Source organism: Bufo bufo, chromosome 4, assembly GCF_905171765.1.
Source record: "Bufo bufo chromosome 4, aBufBuf1.1, whole genome shotgun sequence".
Lineage (NCBI taxonomy): Eukaryota > Metazoa > Chordata > Amphibia > Anura > Bufonidae > Bufo > Bufo bufo.
In genome coordinates, this window is record NC_053392.1 from 132687446 (window position 1) to 132701061 (window position 13616).

Consider the following 13616-nt stretch of genomic DNA (forward strand, 5'->3'; position numbering starts at 1 on the left):
AAATCGAGCAGGCAATGCTGGACGGAGTCTCTTCAGAACTGAAAGCTCTGCAGTCGGAGTTTGAAGATGCCGTGTCAGCACACTCTAAAGAGAACAAGAGCCTATGTGAGCGTGTCAGACAACTGAGTCAAGACAGGGAAAACCTGACCAAAGAGGTAAGCTGCATGCTTTGCAGTTAATGAATCAGGTATTTATTTCCATTCCAGCTGCAGATAATGATATCTCCTGTAGTCCTCGGATGTAATCAGCATCACATCATGCATGATTAGTTTGAGGGATAAAAACAAAGGACCTCATTTTGGACATTATTCTTCCTCATTTTTCTGTAGCACTACAGACTTCTGGGAACACTGTAGCATTACAATGTCCGCACCTGAAGCATGGTCTCGGCAGTCCCACAGTTTTACAGCAACACCCTGGAGCCTTGGCCTTTAAGTTAGCTCCTTACTTTAGAAGATCACTACTTATTAAAAGGGTCCCCTGACCACATAGCTGTTGACAAAGTGTCTTTCTACTGAGCCCCCCTCCTGTGATCAGTTGTAGCGCCACAACAGGGGAAGCTAAACATTACACACCGACCATTTAAATTAGTGGTTTGTTTGTGTACCATAAGACCAGACAGGTCCTCCAGTGCGAGGTCTTTGAAACCACACTCTGTCCTGGTCAAGAGATAAGGAGGACATCCTCTATTAATGGAGTCAATGGAAATGGGTTTTCTAAACTGGACAACCACTTGATGGGACCAGCGTGTGGCTGTTACCTAATAGAATTTTTCTCAATTGTGGGTTAATCATTTATGATTTAGGCTACTTTCACACTCGCGTTTTGGGAGGATACGTCATGGATCTACAAAAAACGGATCCGTTACAATACAACCATGAACGGATCCGGTTGTATTGTCTGTAACATAGCCAAGACGGATCCATCATGAACTCCATTGAAAGTCAATGGGAGACGGATCCGTTTTCTATTGTGCAAGATTGTGTCAGAGAAAACGGATCCGTCCCCATTGACTTACATTGTGTGTCAGGACGGATCCGTTTGGCTCAGTTTCGTCAAGAGGACAGCAAAACACTGCAAGCAGAGTTTTGGAGTCCACCTCCAGAGTGGAATGGAGACTGAACGGAGGCAAACTGATGCATTCTGAGCGGATCCTTTTCTATTCAGAATGCATTAGGGGAAAACTGATCCGTTTTGGACCGCTTGTGAGAGCCCTGAACGGATCTCAGAAACTGAAAGCCAAAACGCGAGTGTGAAAGTAGCCTAATATGTATTCTGTCCTGTCTGTGAGGGAGTTCAGCTCCTCATGTACTACACTGACAGGGCATTTTAGGGTTATGTCCTTGAGGACTGAAATAATGTGTGATCTCTGTGGCCTACTGCGTAGAATCTCCTCCTTAAAGAGGTTGTGCCTGTATCCCACCCAACAGATATCGCTGGAGGTCTACCTCCTATATCCCTTCCCCAAAATACCGCCATCTAAACTGCCTTATTCTAAGGTCATTAGCCTACCCTTGCACCCCGTGGCAAATCTGTTTCAATTTCACTTGCTGTTGGTTAAGTCCTATAGTGGAGCCTTGTAACACTGGTACCGGATGCACATGCTTACAGCACCTCTTCTTCTTCCTTTCAATAACCACTCCTTTGTGTGCAGTGTAAGTTACATATCAGTGATGGATAGATAGATAGATAGATAGATAGATAGATAGATAGATAGATAGATACAAGATAGATAGATAGATAGATAGATAGATAGATACAAGATAGATAGATAGATAGATAGATAGATAGATAGATACAAGATAGATAGATAGATAGATAGATAGATAGATACAAGATAGATAGATATAGACAAGATAGATAGATACAAGATAGATAGATAGATAGATAGATAGATACAAGACAGATAGATATAAATACAGACAAGATAGATAGATACAAGATAGATAGATATAGACAAGATAGATAGATATAAATACAGACAAGATAGATAGATACAAGATAGATAGATATAGACAAGATAGATAGATACAAGATAGATAGATAGATAGATAGATACAAGACAGATAGATATAAATACAGACAAGATAGATAGATACAAGATAGATAGATATAGACAAGATAGATAGATATAGACAAGATAGATAGATACAAGATAGATAGATAGATAGATAGATAGATACAAGACAGATAGATATAAATACAGACAAGATAGATAGATACAAGATAGATAGATATAGACAAGATAGATAGATACAAGATAGATAGATAGATAGATAGATAGATAGATAGATACAAGATAGATAGATAGATACAAGATAGATAGATAGATACAAGATAGATAGATAGATACAAGATAGATAGATATAAATACAGACAAGATAGATAGATAGATATAGACAAGATAGATAGATAGATATAAATACAGACAAGATAGATAGATATAGACAAGATACAGTAGATAAATAGATATAGATAGATACAAGATAGATAGATATAGACAAGATACAGTAGATAGATAGATAGATATAGATAGATAGATATAGATACAGACAAGATAGATAGATACAAGATAGATAGGGTCACGTGTGCCACTGCAGCCAATGACTGGCCTGAGCTGACGTGTCCCCAAGCGGCATGCTGGGTTATGTGCCATTTGGGGACACATCACTGCTGAGGCCAGTCATTGGCTGCAGTGGCACACGTGACCTGTCCATGTGGAAGTTGACAGAACTGGAAGTCCAGTGAAGACAGCTACAGAGTCGGAATGGAATAGTGGGGAACTGGGCAGCAAATTAAAGAAAAGAAATCTGGGCAACCCCTTTGACAGTTTGGTCGTATAATTTGAAATTATTTGTGTCTTTTGGGATTTGGAATTATATCATATCTGCAGAATAGGGGTCCTATTGCTCCACCTGGGGCCTTACATAGACTTCCATGGGATCTTGTACAGTTGTGACAGGTGAATTTGGATCTTTGTTTTTTCAAATGTGACAGCTAGCAGTTGCAGCCGCATTTCTAAAATATTCGGATGATTGCTTAGTAGACAGCAGAGCCAAATGATCATTACTTGATGATTACATTAACCAGTTTCCTTTCTACTAAATGTTGCTGTCTGGGTAGGGAGGGTGGGTTTCCTGTTGATAAATTATTAAATGGGAAATGTGGTTCTGTACCAGATATACTTTGTAACCAGAATACGTGATTTTATGTGCTTCTTGTATCATGGTTTATGTTACTTGTGATACTTATGTAAGTAACTATCTGTCCGATCGTCTAATGCTATGGTATTTTTGTCATCTACTGTTGCATATATGCTATACAGACTGTCTTCCTTTGTTTTGTTATGATTTTTTGAAAAACCAAATAAAAATTATCTGATTAAAAAAAAAATGTTGCTGTCCGATGCAGATGGAAGAGCTGAGAACCCAGCTCCGTTTAGCAGAGGATGCCAGAGATGGGTTGCGCAGGGACATCATTGAAGTCCAGCGCCTGCTGCGGGAGACAGAAGAGACGTGTGAATTACAGAGGAAGGAAGCTTTAGAGTTACGCCGAGATCTTGGTGACCTGACACGTGAAAGAGAAACTCTGCAGAAATCGAACACTGAACTGAGAGCATCCATCAAGAAAACAGAGACCGAAAGGAGCAGGTAGGATTACAATAGTGGAATCAGAGCTTATAGTGGGTCCACCGCTGAACAGGGAGCCTGTCAACACTGGCAACCATTTGTAATCCTTTGCATCACAGTGTGGGTCTCCTATTGTGATTTCCAAATATATCTTGTATATATGTCCTGCTCCCTCTTCTTTTGACCCCTAAGAACAGATTTTTATAACTATGCTAATAAGGAATAAAAGGGCCCCGTGGCATGTCCAGCACCACCCTGATATGATTAAAATGGTTGTCCGGGGTCAGAGCTGAACCCGAACATATCAACTTCTTCCCCCACTCAGACCCTCTGCTCCGATGCTCCCCCTTGCCTTGCGCTGGATTGATCAGGGCAAGGGCTTTTTGTTTCCATTTTTACACTGCTAGGCAGAGGCTCCCGCCTAGCAGGGTTCCCGGTAACTTCACCAGCACCGATGGTTGGGCTTTAGCGCTGCCCTAGCTGTTTTACAGGCTAGGGCAGTGCTAAAGCCCACCCGTTAGTGCCAGTGACGTCACCGGGCTAGGCGGGAGCCTCCGTCTAGCTTACCCATGGAGAGCCCGGTATGTCACCAGATCTCCAGAAAAAGCTCTTGCCCTGTGCAATTCAGGGGCTGAGTGGGTGAAGGTGGGGATATGTCTGGGTTCAGCTCTGAACCCGGACAACCCTTTTAAATAATGGCGACGACAGGATACTGGCCTATAAATAATGCTTTATACGCAATATTTTTATTTCTACTGCCTCCATACTGTTTTGCTATTAGTTCATTGGCTGAGCTGTATGAAGGAGCACTGCAACCTGTAACTTACAAATGACCAAATACCACTCATGGTGCCTGCCATCTGACGGAAGCCCCCCTCCCCCTAAGTTTGTCTTTCGTCTACTTTCCCTGTTTGCCACGTTTGTTGTTTATCCGTTTGTTTGTTTTTAAGTATTCTTCCTTAGTTGACCATAATGACCTTTTTCGATTGGCCACATAGTGTGAAGGAACATTATGCACTGTTAGCATCCACAGTTTTTTTCTCCTCATAGTTATACTGTGATGGACAGAATTGTTCATACCACACATTACTGTATTGCTTTGTCATATTATCTGACGGCTGTTATACAAAATGTTCAAAATCTCCAAGGGGATGTACTTATCCCTAAAGTAGCCCAGCCGCACCCATAGGACAGCTACACTGCAATGCAAAAGGTTAAAACCAGTTGCCAGTGGTGACAGACTTCCTTTAAATAAATCCAAAATTCTGTGTGAATTACTTTCTTAAAATATATTAATATGGGCTACGGTAAATGTCATCTTTATGTTATAGAACGCCGAATCCTCTGTATACACTGCAGTGTCTCTGTCAGCATCTCTACTTCTGCCTGTCTCCAGCAGCCTCTCCCTCCTCCTCTTTCTCCTCCTCCATGGGTTTCTAGGTAATCTCATCCTTCAGTGAGCAGGCAGCCCTTCTTCACTGAAGACAGATTTTAGCAGTAAACTGACAGTTGGTGAAGGGGTTGGAGCAGGAGAGGAGTCTGAAATGAAGCATCAGTTTTACATTAAATGATAAAATTCTGGCTGCCTCCTGGCACCACTAGGAGGCGCTTCATTCTTACAGGGGGCACAAGACCCCCGTTCTTGAGATTGTTAGGCATCCCAGAGGTTGGATACTTATAAGTTAATTCCTTGGTGCAACCCCTTTAATAACTGTCAATGAGAGCAGCTATGGAGATGAGATGTAGAGAAGGAGATAGAGAGGAAGCTGAGAAACCAGGCCTCTTCCATTCATCCTTGTGGTTTTCGACATAAGAATTTATTTCACAGAAGTGGATTTAAACTTTTATCTTGAGAACCACAGACACATGCATCAGAGTGTGTATTAAAGCTTGATGGTCTTTCTTTATTGAGTCTATTGAAGTGCTGCTCACTACATGGAAATGAATATGTGATATACCGGTAATCAATTCACATGCATTATTCCTCCAGCCTGCAGGTGGCAATAGAGGAGAAGCTGCAGCGCTTAGCCGGACTGCAGGAGGCCAAGTCATGCGTTGAGCGGGAAGCAGCCCAACTGAGAACCAGTTTGCGTGAGGTAGAGCGATCACACATTGAGGCCCGCAGACAACTTCAAGAGCTGCGCAGACAGGTGTGTGACAGCTGGCTCCATTTCTGTCAGATATTATATACATTTCAGTGCTTTAGTATGTAGAAAAAAATCTCAGGAGTGAAAGCGTAAAAAAATACTGCACATAAGAATGTGTGTACCCTGCCAATCATTCATTCTTCCTTCATATGACACAGGTAAAAACACTTGGAGGAGAGAGCAGTCAGAAGGAGCAAGAAGTGGTTGATCTTCAGGCCCGGATACAACAGGAGGAGCAGAAAGAGCAGCAGAGTCGAAGAGAGTCACTCGAACTGAGACAGCGTATAACAGAGAGCGAGGCTGAGAAAGAAGCTGCCCGCAGAGAGGTTTGTATCATGTCATGGGCAAATCCTTGTATTTCTTGCTCGAGGTTTAATGCATACGGTCGGTGGCTACCTCACACTTCTTCGCTGAATTCCGCTTTGAGATCACATTAGGATCTCAATAGCGGAATTAAATGGATCCATTTTGATTTTGCACATTAGGATGCATCTGTTCCGTTAGGATGCGGTTGTGTGAAATAAAAACAGAAAAAAACTGATCCGTCACTAAATACATTGAAAGTCTTGGTGACGGATCCGGTATTTTAGGCTCCTAAAAAAACGGAACTGTCACCATTGACTTAGGCTCCATTCACACATCCGCAACGTGTTTTGCGGATACACGGAGCCGCGGATCCGCAAAACACAGAAAGCGGCAATGTGCGTTCCGCATTTTGCGGACCGCACATTGCCGGCACTAATAGTATATGCCTGTTCTTGTCCGCAATTGCGGACAAGAATAGGACATGTTCTATTTTTTTGCGGAACGGAAGTGCGGACCCGGAAGTGCGGATCCGCAATTCCGTGTCCGGGCAGCACATCATGCTGCCCAATAGGAATGAATGGGTCCGCAATTCCGTTCAGCAAAATGCAGAACGAAATTGCGGACGTGTGAATGGAGCTTTACACTCAGTCAGAACAGCTAAAAAGAGTCTCTCTCTAACTCTGGAGGACCGGGCTATCCATGCATTACAAGAACATTCGAGTGATTTCAATGGGCACCGTGTCATGCTTTATTTCTCCTTTGGGGGCACTGCAGGGAAATTGAGCACTTTCTGCTGGGTTCCCCTGTAGATGACAGATGATTGCTGGGATCTTCAGCAGAGGGACACCCTGTGATCAGCTTATTTTTGAAGGACACTTTAAACGACAAGGGCTTGTCCAAAGTGAACAATCCCTTCATATGAATGCTTACAGTGCATTATCCCTCAGTGACAGGAGGCCAGAAGAATTCTGAAAGTAGCTGCAGATGCGGAGGAGTTAAAGGGGTTGTACCTCAACCATTAATTAGGATAAGTTATAAATGTATGATTGCTGGCAGTTCAAATGCTGGGTAAGGATGTGGTCCCTGTGTGAAAGGAACAGTAGTTGACATGCGTGACCACCGCTCTATTCATTCCCTATGGTGCTTTGGGAACTGTAAGCTGCAGGGGGATAAGTGTGCATGCTACAACCAACAGCCTGCCCCCTTGAGCTGGCATCAGGGGCCCCTAATATCACAACGAGCTGTCCAAACTGGTGCACTATACAAAACCAACTATGGCAGCTTAAAACCTTTCATTGGCAAACATGACAGATTCAGCTGATGTCCTTCCACCTCTTCTCAGATTTTGTCTCTACAGCAGCGTCTTTTAGCCTTAGAGTCATCATCTCGCCAACGTGAGAGAGACTTTGAGCAAAGGATGAGCGATAGCCGTGCCGGAGAGCAAAGACTTCAAGAAGGATGCAAGACCCTTCAGGAGCAGCTACAGCGGGGCACCACCGATACGGCTGATCTTAAACTTCAGCTTGGAGCTTGTGAGACTCGGGTGCGAGCCCTAGAAACTGAACTGAATCGGATCCAGGCGGCACGAAGGGAGATGGAAACCCAGCTAAACACTCTGCACTCAGCTATAAGACGCACATTAGGTATCAGAGGACGCAGCGCCTCACCTCACAGAGCATTGTCTCCCAGTAAAGGTGAGAAATTGGAACCAGGTCACCCGTAGCATTGCCAGCTCTTAGTATTCATTTACTTATAAATGTGATATGCTGGGAGTAGGTCTGTTCCCGGACGATATCATTGGGTTTGGGCTTGAATATTCTCAGTGTTTCTTTTGGGAAATATTGGAGAACTGCTTGTTGTAAGCCGCAAGCTTGGTAAATGTTTAAAAAATGTGAATGCTGAGCAAGGACATAATTCTGGGAATAGGTAGTGGAATGGGAAAATATTTATGTATCCTTATGGCATCATATTTGTGTATAACTGGAATTTCATGATCAGAGGAAACATAAAATGCAAATATTAACCTAAGATGGTCCTGAAATTCTCATGCACTGATAAAGAAACACTGAATAACACAGCAGATCGTTTTAATGCAACATGTATTTCTCTATAGGTCTTGATGGCTCCATAAGTGGTCTCTTGGATGGTCGAAGGACACCATGTTCAAGAGGGGGGTCTCCTGATCGTGTTCGTTCCCCTTATCCAGAAATTGAACCTGAGGGAGTGATTGTAGCTCTGAAGGATCTTCTGCAGGAACAAAGGGAGACTCAGAGAGAGAGGGTGAGGATCTAAGGGTATTCTGACAGCTCCTATCTGCTCTCTCAGGTTACACATGATTGTTAATAAGGGAGAACTATTAGGAAAATCATTTGGTGGACACTGCACATTAGCATTGTTTAGAAGGGCACTAAAACGTTGTACTTCTAGCCAAGCTGTGAGCATTTCTTATAAGGTCAGTAAATAATATTCCCAACTACTTTTATTGACTTAAATGGAAATCCATGCTATAGTTTATATGGGTGGATTTTTTCTGTGTGCAGATTTGAAATGAAAAAAATTACTTGCCACTTCCTACCACAGATTTCACGTTGGGTGGCCACACATGTGGACCTGCGGCAGTTCAAAATCCAATGGAAAAACCTGCCATCTGCAGATACCTCAAGGAGTAAAAATTATTCTTTCCTGCAACTGCTTGTTACCAAAAATAAACAGGTGGAAATGCATAGGAATAGCTAGAATGTATGAGAAGGAAGCATACCAGTGTAAGCCCATGCATACTCGGTGGAATTAGATTGCTGTTACTTGTCTGTATCCAGCTGATCCTGTTCTGATCAAGGAAGGGACATCAGTGTCATACGTTAGATTGTCCATTGCATTTTTAGTCAAGGGGAGGAAGTCACCACTGACAGTGTCCATCTTGTAAGGTCTCATGAAGCCAAAACCAGGTTGCCTTGATGAGAATTATAATATTTATCTTTAATACTTTTTCTCCTGGGTTTGTCTTAAAGCGTATGTAACTTGCCAAATGTGCACTGTGTGAATGAGGCTTCACGTTAAGGCATGGGGGCAGCTAAAGCAGCTCGGCATTGTGAGAACCAATACTTCTGAGCATAAACTGAAGGGATTGGATTTTCTATCGTAGCTAGAGTTAAAGGGATTTTCCAGCTTTTTATAAGTTTTGAACACCTCTCCCATCCCCGCTGGACCTGTGGAGTGAAGCATGCTTACCTGCTCCCCTCCACTCGGCTCTGGCTCTTTCGGTCAACGCACTTTGGTCCCCACGAGTAAACTTCTGGCATGGACGATGAAGCAACCAATGACTGGCTGTAGCAGGGATGTGTCCCTCAAGTAGCACATGACCCAGTGACATGCTACTTTGAGCATCTCTGGGACCTGCCCTCCTAAAGAACAGGGCTCCGCCATGAATGCACAGCAGGCGTCCTCTCCATTCACTGCCATGGGACCAATGAAAATAGCTGCGTTAGCAGGGCAGGGGTCTCCATTCACAGTAGGGCCCCGCTCTTGAGATAAGAGCGGGACCCAGAAGTAGGACCTGCATCTATTGGACAAATATGACACATCCTATTAATATGCCATAAATGTCCAAGATGGGAATACCGTTTTAAGACAAAGACACTTCGGAAATGTAGTGTTCTGGAGCTTTCCACTGGTAATGAGGGCATTTCTAGAAGGAGAACCTTTACTTTGTTTAAAGTGATAATGCATGGCTGCTTTTTACAACTCCGAGGCTGTAAGGAGCCTTAGCAGGCCATGTAATCGGGCACATGTAGACTTCGTCGCAGCTTTTGTAAGTCTCCAATTTCATGCAAAATATTTTTTTTTCATTCTGTACGAGCCCGACAGAAAGAAATGTGTTTTGCTCCATTATATGTGATATTATGGCTCTTTTTGTACCACATAGCCTCCAGCTGACGGCCACGAGGGTTTAGGATTAACTGACAAATATAGAAGTTGCTTTGTCACTCTAATCAACATCATCCAGTTTTAAGGGAATGAAACAAAGTTTAATATAGATAATACCATATAATGGCTGACTAATGCCACAGGTTTAGAAGCCTTTAAAGACACAAGCGTCCATTGTTCTGTAAATGATCTATGTCCTCTAAATCTAATCTTTGCTGCTTTTCATCCTAAGTACATGTCTTTGCCATTAACAGGATGAGGCCGGCATAGAGATCATGTCTCTGCGCAGACAACTAGATGACAGCTCAAACCATTCTGAGAGATTGCAGAACCAGCTGCAGAAACTGCAGAGACAGCTGACCGAGCTCCACCAAGGTATCTCTGTTCTCCGAGCCTAAAGTCAGAGGAGGGGATGATAATATACTGTGAATAGTTGGTATACAGCATCACAATCTTTTAGTCCGATGCTGAAAGGGGTTGTCCCATCTCACCATTTCCATGGCGAGATGGGACTGCGCAGCGGCTGCACAGGCGGCTGAAGTTACAGAAACTCTACTGATTCCATAACTCCCATAGCACTGCATGGGAGCTATGCAAACAGTGCAGCACAGCAAGGTACGCTGCTTCTGTAACCCCCAAGTTACTGCAGCACCGTAGCCTGCTGTGCTATGCTGTTTTCATAGCTCCCAAGCACCGCTATGGGAGTTATGGAGACACGGATCGCCGGCCGCTTGGCCATTTCCGTAACTCTGCCTCCTGTGGCCAGAGCTTAATCCCATGTCGGCCATGGAAACACCAAGATGGGACAACTGCTTTAAGCTCATTTGAGTTCTCAATTTTCTTTCAGGCTTTGTTCACAACTGTGTTTGTAGGAGCCTCCGTCACAGATTCCATCAGATTTCACAGTCAAAACATTTTTTTCTAATAAAATGACAGACACCGTGATGAAACCTGGCGGACCTCATTTATATGTCAGGGTGGTCCATTGGGCACTGTTGGCATCTATCATGTGATGGATTCACCAGAGGTTTAATTCTGTTTTTCTGCTCTTATCTCTGCTCTGTCAGATGTAAACTCAGCCTTAGGGCTCATTTATACGGCTGTATTTTTTTTGCTGTCCGCAAAAATGCAGCTCCGTTGTTTTGCGGACAGTTCAGCATGTCCGCAAAAAACGGATTGCATTCCTCATTTTTGTGGACTCATGGACTTCAATGGAGCCACGTCCTGATTTTCACTGACAGGTATAGGACATGTTTTATTTATTTTGCGGGGCCATGGAACGGAAGAAAATATGCAGGCAGCACACAGTGTGCTGTCCTCATCTTTTGGGCCCCCATAGAAGTGAATGGGTCCGCATCTGATCCACAAAATTGTGGGCCAGATGTGGAAAGCAACATACGGCCATCTGAATGAGCCCTAATAGTCAGGTCCTTGCTTTGTGACTATTACCCTATGCAGGAAAAGGGTGCATTCTATAATTGCTAAACAAAAATATCAATACAATGAGGAATCTATAGGGCTGTATAGAAACATACAAGGTTGAATATCATCCTGTGATCAAATAGTCAGAGAAGCCTTTGTACTCTGCCATTGATGAAATGTTAGTTTCTAATGTATATTGAAGGAAATCCATCACCACGATCTTTTACTATTATCTACAGTAATACATAAGTAGGGATGAGCGAACTTTGTTTTACAAGTTCGAGTCCCGGGTTCGAGTTTTATTACAAATCCGTGATGGATTCCGTTACCACGGGCCATAACGGAATTCTATGACAGAATATCTGTAAAGAATAAATCAAGGCAACTGGACGTACTGTAGATTTCTTGAAAAAGTTTCACTCGTTCTTCCAACGAGCTTTCTCAATTCTGAGTGACTGTACAAGAATTCTCTGGGAATAAATATGTAACTGAATCAACATTTGGTAATTATACCCAGCATGGGGTCAGAGGTCATTATACCCAGCATGGGGTCAAAGGGGTTGATTCCATTATCCTAATTGGAGTCAGTAGGTGATAAAGACTTCCCAGAAAAAGGTATCAAGAGAGCATTGTATGTGGCAGACAATAGATGTCTAACCCCCCCGCCTCTATTCAAGCTTGGCTTCTCCAGGAGGCCTATTGGTACAAACGAGGTGTGAAGGAGGCCATCTACGTAAAAATGGAGAAGCCAAGCTTGAATAGAGGCGGGGGGTTAGACATCTATTGTCTGCCACATACAATGCTGTCTTGATACCTTTTTCTGGGAAGTCTTTATCACCTACTGACTCCAATTAGGATAATGGACTCAACACCTTTGACCCCATGCTGGGTATAATGACCTCTGACCCCTTGCTGGGTATAATTACCAGATGTTGATTCAGTTGCGTATTTATTCCCAGAGAATTCTTGTACAGTCACTCAGAATTGAGAAAGCTCGTTGGAAGAACAAGTGAAACGTTTTCAAGAAATCTACAGTACGTCCAGTTGCCTTGATTTATTCTTTACAGATATACCATGACCTGGATAAATGAGAACCTTCACAGACTCTATGACAGAATGCATAGCGGAATGCCTTTAAGAGGCTTTCCGTCATAATAGAAGTCTATTGGCCAGCATAACGGATCCATCTGGTTTCTGTTATGCAGGAGTCCTCTCCTAATTGTAATAAAACGCAAACCCCTAACTCGAAAAACACAAGTTCGCTCATCCCTATACATGAGTATTACTGCAGATATGGAGTCCAGATTGCTATTTTTCATGTTCCCCCGCTGTCAGTGCTCAGAGCTGTGCTGAAATACCTTGCTGTGATGCACACAAGAGTCCTCTCCATTATGTTGCCACAGCAGTCTGGACCATATATTTCAGCACAGCTTTGAGCACCGACAGCGGGGCAATGGGGGTCAGTAGGAAAATAAAAAATGGCAATCTAGACTCCTTATGTACAGATCCTTTGTACTTGAGGGAGATAAGCTGCCACCTGAGGTGTCTGGCTTTGGCTTACTCCCTTCTATGGAGAAAACATGCACATGTGCATGCCAGGCGGAGTGTGCATGTAAATGGAGGGGGGGGGGGAGGAATACAGTAGCTGTCAACAGCTCTCTACTGTGCAAGTTCAGTCAGATTTGTCTGCGATTGCGTTCAGTTGCTCAGTTTTTTCCGCGCGGGTGCAATGCGTTTTGATGCGTTTTTCACGCGTGTGATAAAAAACTGAAGGTTTACAAACAACATCTCTCAGCAACCATCAGTGAAAAACGCATCGCACCCGCACTTGCTTGCGGATGCAATGCGTTTTTCACTGAAGCCCCATTCACTTCTATGGGGCCAGGGCTGCGTGAAAAACGCAGAATATAGAACATGCTGCGTTTTTCACGTACTGCAGAACTGAACGCTCATGTACACAGAACCATTGAAATGAATTGCATTGCGCCCGCGTGGAAAACTCGCTCGTGTGAAAGGGGCCTTAGGGGAAGGTATTGTGTCTGCTGGCTTTAGAAATCATTTCATATCACCTTTTTCTGCGCTGAACCCTTCTCAGCATTTAAACTTCACAGCCCCGGGCTACGTTTTAGAAGGGTGTGACCCCACAGCCATGACAAGGAGCTGGCAGGGGAGGCAACTTTATCCTATT

At 43.5% G+C, this 13616-nt stretch overlaps 1 protein-coding gene across 2 annotated transcripts in view; it reads left to right on the forward strand.

Moving 5' to 3' along the window:
- Window positions 1–13616, forward strand: part of LOC120997694 (rootletin-like) — a 119328-nt gene that overhangs the window by 90370 nt on the left and 15342 nt on the right. For both annotated transcript variants that reach the window (XM_040427922.1, XM_040427923.1), the window contains 7 exons: window positions 12–155; window positions 3412–3650; window positions 5620–5779; window positions 5935–6102; window positions 7425–7776; window positions 8196–8362; window positions 10261–10381. In XM_040427922.1, the coding sequence (XP_040283856.1) occupies window positions 12–155; window positions 3412–3650; window positions 5620–5779; window positions 5935–6102; window positions 7425–7776; window positions 8196–8362; window positions 10261–10381 (1351 nt within the window). The remainder of the gene's footprint in view (window positions 1–11; window positions 156–3411; window positions 3651–5619; window positions 5780–5934; window positions 6103–7424; window positions 7777–8195; window positions 8363–10260; window positions 10382–13616) is intronic.